The sequence below is a fragment of the Limulus polyphemus genome, unplaced genomic scaffold (genome assembly GCF_000517525.1).
Source record: "Limulus polyphemus unplaced genomic scaffold, Limulus_polyphemus-2.1.2 Scaffold5397, whole genome shotgun sequence".
NCBI classification, from domain to species: domain Eukaryota; kingdom Metazoa; phylum Arthropoda; class Merostomata; order Xiphosura; family Limulidae; genus Limulus; species Limulus polyphemus.
The window spans coordinates 54,474-67,190 of NW_013671007.1; the positions used below are offsets into that span (position 1 = coordinate 54,474).

General features: G+C 30.0%; 1 protein-coding gene across 1 annotated transcript in view; it reads left to right on the top strand.

Moving 5' to 3' along the window:
* The window catches only part of LOC106472517 (transcription factor IIIB 90 kDa subunit-like), a gene marked incomplete at its 3' end in the record, with an annotated part of 63,460 nt that extends 52,423 nt beyond the window's left edge, over positions 1-11,037 (top strand). Inside the window, exons 7-11 of the mRNA XM_013933172.2 lie at positions 5,077-5,226; positions 6,116-6,209; positions 6,737-6,863; positions 7,615-7,756; positions 10,702-11,037. Coding sequence (XP_013788626.1) covers positions 5,077-5,226; positions 6,116-6,209; positions 6,737-6,863; positions 7,615-7,756; positions 10,702-11,037 — 849 coding nt within the window. The remainder of the gene's footprint in view (positions 1-5,076; positions 5,227-6,115; positions 6,210-6,736; positions 6,864-7,614; positions 7,757-10,701) is intronic.
* Positions 11,038-12,717: the final 1,680 nt, after the last annotated feature.

Genomic DNA, 12,717 nt, shown 5'->3' on the forward strand with positions numbered 1-12,717 from the left:
AGTATTAAACAAGCGAAAAAACTACAGGTTGTTCTTTTTTAAAAGTTCTGTATCTAAAGGTGTTTTTGAGTGTGAGATGCAGATTCATGTTGAAGATTTTTTTGGAGAAAGAAAATACACACACACACATACACTATTGGAGCATACGTAAATCATCCTATTACGTCCTGCCATTGATACTGTAATTTATAGACATTTTACCACATACAGACAATGATTTCCGATGTTGACAGGTATGACATTCTGTTAGATCGAGTGTCATATTATTAAAAGAAATTAGTTTGCGATTGTGTATAATGGAACACATCATAATATTAAATATATACTTTTTCATTAGAAATCCACTTTAAAAATAAAACGATTATATGCACCAGATTAACGTTGTAAAAGTCTATAATTATACCAGTACAATGATCTTAAATGTCTTTTAGGGATTTGTTCTCTCAAAATGACGTTAATTCTAACTCGAATGTTGCCAAAATGTTAGAATTTCCCCCATGCACGCCTAAGTAACGTTAAATCTTACCTCTTCACACTCCAAATGCAAGTTGTTTTCATTAAAAGTACGAAATATATGATTGTCTATACTCTATAGGAAGAAAACAGTTGTGTTTATATTATACAGTATGTTCCCGCATCATTTTTATGTATACAATATGTAAACTAGTCATCATGCAGCTCAGAGTGTGTTTTAAAATTCAGTTGGTACGTTGATCACAAAATGCAGAAATGCATCTGTTGCTAGGAGCTTAGTCCCACCTGACAAGTTTGAAACGGGGATTTTCTCACATATGGTGTGAAGATCCTTTGTATTTATGGAGCTGCATAGTATGAATTATTTTCTACACCGAAGGAAGGAAATCACAATTTAATTCCTGAATTTAGTATTTGTTCGTAAACAGTTCATCATAAGGTCGGCTACTCAGCGTTTCACACCTCATGGTTTTCAAATTGTAAACGTCCATAACAGAGCATCGTTAGTAGGTAAGAATATCGCAAATTTAGTAGTTCTTTCAAATCTGTCTTATTTCATACAAACTTCTCAGCTTGATTTTTAAACAACAGTTAAAATTTCTCAGAAATAGGCTGTTAACATATATACATTTAAAAGGACCACGATTTCTTAAAACACGATCTGGTAAAGGTTCTCGTTATATAATAAATACAGGATGTAAAAATTCATGATGCGTTTGAAGGTATAACTCTCCACAACGGCAAATTCATGTTGTAGAATGTTTCGCTTCTTGGACTAAATTTATATTAGTAGAACTAACAACCTCCTAACATACGAATATTTGATTATTCACTGGGATCGAATTATAAGCCTTTACACACAACATTTACAGTAGGCCCACAAATAACTGCTATTTACTAAGTGTCACACAAAAGTTGAAAACGCCCAGTTTTAAAAGCTACATTTCTTTACACGTTGGAAACACCAGAAAGACGCACAAGTGGACGACGTGCAAGTTACATGTGAGGTCCACAAATCTACTGTCCATATTATAGAGGTACAGTTCATGTGGTCAAGGGCGCCAGCAGAATAAAAAAAATAATAGGGGTGGTGGTAAAGTAACTCAAGTTTGAAAAAATTATGAAATCGAAATACAAATACCTTATGATTTTCCAATAACATAAACGAATAATTTTACATATCCAGTAATTTTTCTATTTGAAAATCCGGGGGGGAGGGGAGAGTGACCACCCTTGCACCTTCCTGCGAGCTCATGCATGTGGTTATAGTTATTGTAAAACAATGAAATAGAGACATTTCAAAATTATAATATGTTTGCACCTTTGTACTGTACATAATTGTATAGAAATGTAATTACCGGGGGTAAACTCTTAGAATGCTTTTAAAATATGGATATCGTTACTGGTACACTTCTTCAAAAACTGATACAAAGTCATTGCCTAAACACACGCACTTGTATGTTAAAAAACAACAACATTTTATTAATTTGTATGAATGTGTAATTTAACTAAAATTTGATCAATTGATATAACGTATTGTTATATTTAATGTATTTCTTTATAACTGAATAAGATTTTTGAATATATTTTTTAAGTTATATGCAATGTGAAATATATTTTAGCTACATTAATATAAAAGCACATCTTTTGTATTCACACGGAATATTATATCTTTGTCATACATTCAGATAATTAATTTAAAAACAAGCTTGTTTAAGTATGGTTATCAAACCTACATAATTCAACTGTACATGTATAACGGGTGATCAAGGTGCGTGTAACACTTGGTATCAGTACTTGGGTTCATACCGTTTTTTAAAGCAAATTGTTAAACCAGCTGTATAACGCCACCATTGAAGCTTTTTTCTTTCCTTTTTTCAACCACAGATACAGCTGACTCATCTATTATTAATATATAACCATTATCTTGATTCATTCTTTAAATAAAGTGTTTCAAATACACAGCTGCTTTAGTCTGTGGCGAATTCTTTAAGACCTCAGCGGAAATGTAGTCTCCATCACATTGTTTACGTCACCAGCAGCACAGTAAACCTGTTTCTATTGTTTAATATATTTTCTTATGCCAATTGGTTGAATATTCACAATTTCTAACAGCCATACGTTAATATGATATTCAGGTACTTGACGTGCAAATTATGCTAACGTGTTGAAATGTACTGCATTTCAAGATACTTAAAAGATATTAGCTAAAGAGATTAAAACAAATGTTGATTCATTTTGATCCGATTTATACGTAAGTTGTGTTATTTTGGCAGGTATTGTGTAATAACCTGTTGGTAGATTATCGCAGATCATCGTACACACGCCCTCAATTCATGTGCTGTTATTATAAGTATCGTTTTTCGCATAATTTTTAAATTCATGTTTTTATATATAAGCTAGTTAAATACAACTAAATATTATTGCTTGGCTTTCCATTGTTTATAGCAGCGGTTCTAAAACTTTAGCAGTCTGAGGTCTCCTTTCAATTGAAACTTTTTCCGGACCCCAATCTTATTGATGTTTTTTGTTTTGAATATATATATATATTCCGCCTACATAAAAATCTGTATACCAAAATTAAATGTTTTAATTCATATAAATTTAATTCTACGAAGAGTATTTTTTATTTTATAAATCATATTTTTTATGAAATTTCGGACATGATTCGCGGACTCCGGTTTAAAAAAACGCTCGTTTATAGCCTAAACTGCATATAGAACTATCAGTAATCAGTATCACAACCGATTATGTGGCTAATACGCTTTACGTATCATATCGCGTATTTGGAATATTACTGAGGTTTATTGAATTCAAATAATAAACAATCTTGACGTGTTATTAATGAAAACTTGTATTAAATCTTATGTGTACGAAATTATTGATATGAAGGGAAACAGCGAATAACGATGACAAAATGTTTGTAATATAAACTAGTCAGTGTTGGATTTTCAGGCTTAATAAGTGAACAACGACACGAATTCACAATCCAAGTAATGAAATATGGGTTAGTTTAAAAACTTTAAATATACCTTAAATAATTATAGAACTATATTTTGTACTTAGTTGTGCTAAAACGATTTAATTACTGGCGTATATATTATTAATAAGTGCTTATAAGTTGAACATTTATTGAACTTCAAAATCCGACAACAGGCTATTAAACTGTGTTACTGTTAGAACTGGGACAGCTTACCCAAATTTATCCACAGTTTTCCTGGGTTGTTAGAAGAATCATCCCTCCTCCTCGTAGTTTTTCCAGACATTTCAAAGTTCATATACATCAACAGTTTGAAATACAAATAATATCCTGTACTAGGTAACTAATAACTAAATTCATATCTTATTTCATTTAGTTTTATATCATACTTTACCAGTAACCTATTTACACATCAATATGTCTGCCATTTTGTTGTTTGTTCTCTCTCCCCCCCTATCTCGTGTGATTATATTTGGTATTGTTGCGCCATCTACACTGCGATTTGGAAGTAATATTTAGAGAAACACGATAGACATATTTTGGTGGTTAAACTCGAATTACTCAATATGTTTATTCTTAAACTGACAAAAGTTTAACCATAATTAATTTGCCAAATATTTGATACTGTAACAAAAAAGGCATAGCTAAACTCAAGCATATACGTTTGATCTGTTAGCTGAACTATTTTCTGTTATCGGGAGCATACAATTCTTACTGGAAGTTAAGGGAGGAAGCTACCATTGAATTTCGCAACATACAGATGTTTATATTTTGTTTGTCACCCAATATTTAAGTGTACTATATAATACATTTTTCTTTCATAAACCACAAAAAAGTCTACGTTTGGAATAATTTATCTGATTATTTTTAAATTTTACCTGGAATAAATCACTAGTTTAGCATGTCTTTGTATAATTGGTGGTGCTTGGGATAAATGTAAAGCTGCTTGTTTGTTGTGTAGTAATATACTAGTTAATGAGCATTATAAAAGCGCATTATAAAAAATTGCATAAGTTCTGTGGGATTATACGTTAGTTAAGAATTAGGTAATATGAATTTGATGTCTAACAACAGGTTTAAATCAAGTAAATGGCTTAAATAGTGCAAAGGCCCTTTGAGTTTAAAAAAACATATTTACCAGGTAGTTAAGGATGTAGTCCATTTAACATTGAGTAAGAATGAGTACATTTTTAGGCAAGTATTCATAATTTTTTGTTCAATTCCTGTGTATATCTGCAAGATTCCTTTTTTGAGCAAACATATTATTAAACTTGAGTTTTCATATATGTGCTCACTTTATTATATTATTTATACTCTGAATGCTCATATTTACATCAAATAAGATTCTTCTGCTCCTGTATTAATGTATGATTTTCATCATATGTGTGAATGTTTCATAAGAATTGAACTTTGTAAGTTGTTCAAAACAATTATAACTAACCCAAAGATATCGGTAAAGAATGACGTCATTAATTTGCAGATAGTTACCCATTATGAAAAAATTGTTTTATTTCCCCACACTGGAAATTATTCATCATAATATATGAATTTTTATTAATTTACGACATTTAGAAAGATTATTTTTTTATATACATTTTGTTTTGTTTTATTATCTTCTCTAGATCCTTGCCTTTACATTGTAAGATTTGCACATAGATTAGAATTTGGTGAGCGCACTCATGAAGTCTCTATGACAGCACTAAGATTAGTACAAAGAATGAAACGAGACTGGATGCATACTGGTAGGAGACCCTCTGGATTATGTGGTGCAGGTTAGTCTGTCAAATGTTTTTTATATTCTTATAACTACAAACTTTAAATTCATGCTTTGAATCTGTTAAAGTATGTTTCAGAATGTAATTAGTTATATATGTGTTGTCTTTCTGTGAGATTTCATTTAAATCTTAAGAAGTACAGGATTTAAAATTAGAAAATGTATGTTTAATTATGCTTTGCTTGAAATATATTTGAGTGCTTGCTACTTTAGGGCTCACAGAAAATGTGAAAAATTAAAACCTGTGCTAAAGATTATACAATTTGTTTGTGATGCAATCTACATGTTAAGACTAGTATGGTTGTTATTCTATTTATCAAAATATTTGAAAATGGTCTGTCCATGAAAACATAGCTAGATTGTATGAAAATTACTAACAGTTTTATTCTAAATAAATTTAGTAAACACTATTTGTAGCTTAAGTTTCAAAGTTACCTGAATTAAATGCATAGTGAAATTATACTACTCATACCAGATGCTTCCTTTTGAAATTAGTGTTGTTAATTCTTATGGTCCAATAGTAAACTTTAAGTATACAACAAGGTAATTAAGTTGGTTACTCATATGTTTCTTTCTGGTCATGTGTTTATTTCATTCTTCAAAATCATCCTAGACTTATGTATAAATTTGCTTTACATATTGGGTGGATGGGGGATATATGTTTTTCTATTGTATGTGTTCATGGTATGTAACTACAGTATTACAGCACAAAACTGGTATTCTTTGTAAAATACCTAGTCACTTAAATTGTTGTTTAGTGTGTACAGGCATTCATTAATAGTATGGCTCCACTATTTTCATTTTAGACTAAAAATAAATTTACAAAAACAATTATGCATCACAAATTTTTGTTCTTACTTGTTTTATACATGTAGTTATTTTTTCAGCCCTTCTAGTTGCAGCTCATCTTCACAATTTTAATCGAACTGTGAAAGATATTATAAAAGTTGTGAAAGTTTGTCAAGCTACTCTCAAAAAGAGGTAATGTAGTCCACTTTCTGTATTTGATATTAAACTGATTGTTATTTTAGCCTGGTTATAATTTATCAGTTCTGGAGTAGATATATGGATACAATAATATGGCCCTGAGTGATGATTAAAATAAGTTAATATCTTGAAATATTAGTTTATTTCTCTGAAACTACTTTATTAAAGAAAAACATGTTAGACACAACTTATAGTTGTAGTATGAAAGATTATATTAGGTAATTTTTTTATGAATTTTTAGTAGCTCCCCTCTAGATAGTGCCAAACTTTTTTAACTTGTTATAAAAATTATTCTGTGATACATTAAGTGAAATACTTATTTCTCTCTGTCCCTGTCTTTAAGAACATTATTACATAAGGTGTGATTAAGGAGATGATTCATTCACACTTCAACATTGGAGTATGATAATTCATTTGACTTTTCTTGGCAGTTTTGTAATGTGTGTTTTTCAGTTTTTATTTACTAATACCTGGGATTTAGTCATTAAAATGATAGAAGCTTGCATGATTTGCTTTATAAGGTTAACAGAATTTGGAGATACACCATCGAGTAAGTTAACAATAGAAGAGTTTATGACTATTGACTTAGAAGAAGAACAGGATCCTCCTAGTTTTAAAGCTGCTCGCAAAAAACAGAAATTACAACAGGTGAATTTTCTTTATCCATTATTGCTTTAAGTTCAAGGTACTTCTCTAGATTTTAAGTATTTGTCTAAATGTGTAAACCTGCTAATAATATCATAGTACAAAATGAAACATTTCAGTTAGAATTATTATAAGATATCTAGACTTTATATAGTCAAATAACAGTGTACATTTTGGTAAACTAGTTACAAGAAACTGATATTTTGAAAATTTCTTACTTCTGTGTATAAGCTCAGTATATAAAGTCAAAATCTTTAAAAGCTCACCAGGTTTTAAGAACAATAATAAATTAATTTATAATTAATAATGGTTATCAGCTAGAGGTATAACTTTTAGTTGTGGAAGATACATATGTTAGCAAAAAGTATTGTATACAGTACATAACGTAATAATATGGTTTTACCTGGCTGCTATAAAACCTTAGTGGTGAGGCCAGCTTTGTAAAGTTCAAACATAAACTTAACACAAATTTGTAAGTAAATCTTAAAAGTAGATTTTACCAAATTATTTTATACAGTTAACAGAATTGCACAGTTTACCTTATTTGTCTTTAGTATCCATGTTTCATGGCTAATATCTCTCTATTTTGAATGAAAACCATAAAAATTAAACTAAGATGTCAGAGTTGTATCATATGATCACTAATATAACAAACTGTATGAAAGGTTAAAATGAGTATAAGAAATATAAAGTGGTCTTTTATATATATATGAATAATGTAAAAAACTCAAAATAAAACTTTTTTCTATGACAGTTGGATGACCAAAGTAAAGAAGAAATGTCAAGTAAGATTTCGCAGCTCCAAAAGACCATAGAAAGGGCCCTAGAAGAAAGACAGCGGATACTTAAAGGACCATACTCCAAATATGCTAAATTTTCTGAAGCTACCACTCAAGGTGAGTGTACAAAGTTAACTTATCTGACCTATTCTTTCATTATGGATGAGAGGGGTTTCTGATGGAGACAAAAGCTTTTGCCCTTCCTCTCCAAATTTGGCTGCATCTGAATAAATTCTGTAATCTTTAAGTTTAACTATCATTTAGTCTGGTCTCTTGAGTGGTGATTTATTTTTAGGTTTGAGTTCACTTGAAAAGGTTCATGTCAGTGAAAACAATCATTTTAATTTGGAACTTTTTTTATTGTTTTGTTTTCAGTATATGGGCCTTGTTACCCTGTAAAGAGTATCAACTATCTGATGGAGTTTGTTATTATACAAGTAGAATGTTGATCTAATTGTGACATCCTTTTTTTAGAATATTTCATCCAATTTTCCAGGTCAGCATATGTGTTTCATGTTCTCTTTTAGCAGCTTGCTTCTTTCTCTCCATTTATTTCTGATTTAACCAAACTTATTCATCAATATTGAAAATTCAGTATCTTACAACATAGAAATAATTGTTAAAAATTGAATTATCTTTAAATGAGATATCTGCATTAATAAAAGAAATATCACATTATGTTTAATTGTTTATCCTCTGTGGAATTAGTGAATGAAAATACTTTGTTCAAGCATCTCTAACCATTATAAACACATATAAGTTAACTTTAAGCACGGGCTTGGTCCCAGGGACTGACCTTGTAACCATTTTGTGCTTGTTATAGTTTCCATGCTATAACTTTTAAATTAGTAAGCAGATCTACACGAAATTCTGCATATTATCGGTAAACATTACAAGGCTTTTGTACAGAAAACATCATATTTTTTTAAGTTTTAAGATTTCTTAAGTAATGTTTTTCTCATGCCTTTTTTCTTTTTGAATGTTGACTATCCAACATGCAAAGTAATTTTGATTTTAAGATTAAAAATACTTTCATGAATCAGAAAAATTTTCAGATTTCACATGCGAAATCTTTATAACCTCCAGATAATTATCAAACATTTTTTTAGAAAAAACATTATATTTTATGTGTTATTTATGTTACTATATCTCTGTATGGGTTGGGTTGATTTGACTGACCTCGAAATCCACCATAAAAAATTAGGAAATAAATATAAATTATGCTTTTTTTTGTTCTAGAATGACTACAGATTATAACACAAAAACACAAATGTTTAGTCTAAATAGCTTAAATCTCATAACATTATACATCTATATATATTTATTATTTTATTATATTGACCTTTCAGCCATGCCTGGCTAAAATTATAGAAGTTGCAATGATGCGGCTCATGTGCACTCCTGTTACTGTATCCAAGAGTATAAAACTGGTCTTTACAAAGTGACCTGTCTCTGCTGTGTTTTAGTGGACTAGTAAATACAATAACATTTCAGTTATAATTCATTATATATGTATATACATTATTACTGTATACAAACAAGTTATTAAACTTATTTTTCTTTAAACACAGAACAATAAATAAAGAAGTATCACAAACAATTATCTCTTCTAGTTACGAACTTTGTACCCATTTGCTGTTTGCCGTAGGTTGCTAAGCCTTATCAAATTTTGCACACGGAGGATGTGAAATGAAATAATTTTTCTAGGTTTTATATATACATTTTGAAATAACAAAAAATCTTAAATTACTATATAAATACCACAGAATTCCACTATAATTTATCAAGCTTAGTAAATAAGCTGTATTTGGGTCTTAAAAAATACGAAATTTTGAGCTCACGAATGTCTTATGTTACCACTTGGAATCTAGCATGAAAAGAAAGAGTTTTGCCGCTCAAATACTTTGTAGAAGCTGAGAAAACCATTAGAGGGACATTCTGAGCTTTTGATTGGTTATACACAAATCATTGGGTCAAGTAGGTGTTCATAAGCAGGTATTTTCAAAAATTGAAGAGGTGGGCAGGGCCACCTTGGTTGATTCAATAAATATGTTAATATCTCAGAAAATAGAAAAGATAGGAGATTTTTATTTTACATTCAAGCTTGTCAAGATTAGTAATTTGAGTATCTAATTCATAAGAGACTATAGACTTTGTATTTGGACATCACAGACAGTTAATTTGAACCAATGCTGCGTTCACTGTACTACGTGACACAAAAATCAATATTTAGTTTTTTTAATATTTACTTTTAAATTAAGAAATTAACTGATGTATGATACTAATATTTGAATTATAATGTATAATTTGATACCAAATTTATTGACATACATTCATAAAATAGTAATTCAATAAAATTTTAAATGTTAGTGAACGAACGCGATGACATGGCCTTTGACTCAAGTCTGTAGGGTTAATGTTGGCACATTATATCTGCATGAGCTTTGGAAGAGCAACATCATATGTAGGTTTTTTTTATGCTGCTTGACATAGGAAGTAGATGTATTAGTTTCTTCAGATAGCATGTACTTCTGACTGGCTTTCTTCTGGGCCGTAGTTCAAAATTAAGGGTGGCTATGCCTGAATCATAGGGGTCTCTGATGGTCATTTGTCCCATTGTGTTTGTTTAGTACAAAGCTACACAATGGGTTATCTGTGCTATGTGAACTTATTGCCAATCCAGCAGGGAACAGTTCATTATGTACATAAGATGTCACTCTTGTGAATACATGAACAATAAATATTTTAATTGTTGAGAGTTGATATCACATGGTCTATAAATTAACCTGGATATATATACTATGCTTTATATACTGCCAGGTTTCATTTTTTGAAAATTGACTTAGTTGTTTAGTGTTTAATGTCATTAAAGTCTATAACAATTATTTTTCTTATCTACTTAATTCCGTTCAAGTCTCTTATCAATTGAGAAAAACAAGCCAAATTTGAATAAATCGTTTTTAAGCCATGGGTGTTATATGTGTTTTCAAAGTGAACTGATAAAGCTATCAGTGTTTTAGCTTTACTTTATTAGCCTTATGAAATTTTTTTTTTTGTTTCAGAAGAGGAAGAGGAAGAAGTTGATTCTGTCAGTTCTGAAAGTCAAATTGCCTCTCAGTTTGTTTTAGAAGAAACTATTGAATCAATTAATGAATTTGTAAATGGGGTAGAAGAGGCCCCTGCTAGAAAACTGTTGCAGCCAGATACTGCAAACCAGGAAGAAGCAAAATTGATGAAACTTCAAGGCATAGAGACAAATTACACAACAAATACCTCAGAAACTTTTAAACATCAAAGAGATAGTTTATCATCTGTCAAAAAATCTTTAAGGCCTACAGCAGCCAGTATTGGTTTAAAAGAATCCATTGAAGAATGTATGAAAATTAAAGATAGCCCAGGTAAAAAAGATGCATGTTTATATGAAGATTTCTGTATTTTTTGCATTAGTAACTGTGTATCAATATTATGTGTTGTAAAAATAATATATGCCATAAAAATCGCTTGACTCTTCATAATTTCCAGTTTTGTTATTGCCTACAATTCATATAACGTATGAATTTTTGTTTTATGAAAATTCAAAATTTGTACTGAACAGGCCTCCCAGTAACCATATATTTGTTTCGTTTTATTTCCATATATTTTCCTGCTTTTTTCAAAAATAGCCCTACTGTTGGTGTCCATAGTAAATTAATGTTGTTCATAGATAGATAAGCAGATTTCAAAGTACAGCTGTTTTGTTTGATGTTCATTGCAAGTGGTCCATTAACTTTTAGATTGAAGGTACTCTTTTTTAATTACACTTCATCATCCAAATAAAATTATCTGAGGGATTCTTACCATTCAAATGTTCTGTTTTCTGATATATGTTACTTCATACATAGCATTAATATTGATGTAAAAGAACATGAAATTTTAAAATTTTATTTCCTTGTTTAAATATAAGCAGCATGAACAAGTTATTCAAAATATATCTTGACATTAATTTTCTGTAATGTAATACAGCTTAAAACAACATTCATTCACGCATTGAAAACTAACCAGCTTTGGCATTGATTGCATATTGTGTTGTTTTACCATTTTTTCAGTTTGTTTTTTGAAAAGATACAACCCTACTTTTTTGTCCTAGTTTTTATTCATATTGTGCTGGGAAGCCTGAAGTTGACAAAATGTACATGTATGTTCAAGGACTGTTTTGTCCTCTAACCATTAAATAAAAGTACAAGTAATTCTTAGTGCTATTATGTAATGAAAATGAGCATACTCAAGGCTGTGAAAAAGAATTTTTCTCTCCATTGTTTAATAACCATAATCAAAATGTTTTTTTTTTCGTGTTTGCTTTTGTGACAAATGACCCGTGAGTGAAAAAACAAACAAACATGGCTATGCAGTATGGTTTATGAAGGTGTTATTTTGACTCCAGTAATAATTTTCTGAATTTCAGAAAAAAAAGGTTAGGTTTTCTGTATATTGTGTAAATAGTAAGTTTGTGATACTTTATCACAAGTTGTTGAAATGAGAATATCTTTCAGTATTGGGTTTCTTATGTGTGTGTTTATTGCCATAACATACACCATATTGATTAAGTTTTAATAAGTATATTCCAATTTATTGTGATTGTCTGAAATTGCTCTTAAGAAAAATGAAATATTTGGTTAATACTTCCTCCAAGTACCTCAATAAGTACCCAGCCAATCTGTTGGTTGAAATATCACCATACATTTCTTATCCTTTATCAATGATTTTAACTGTTTCTTTATGTTTTCAGGTTTTATTTTGTTGTAATTAAATTTTTTTTCATTACATTGACTGTTAAGAGAACTCAACAAAAATACTCTTTAAGTAATTTTAATTTGCAAAGAAACAAACAATAATTTGAGTTTTCTTATATTTCAACCTGTTTTGATAAAGAAAGGGATACATAACAAAATCTGTTATCTAGAATGTTAAGTTTAATTTACAGTTCTTGTGAATTTATAGCACGTAGTTTCTCAAGTACTATGCTTGAAATCCATTTTTAACCAGCTGGAGTACATGTTCCCTGCCCCTGACGTGGATTCCAGTACGTGGTGAGGGGACCT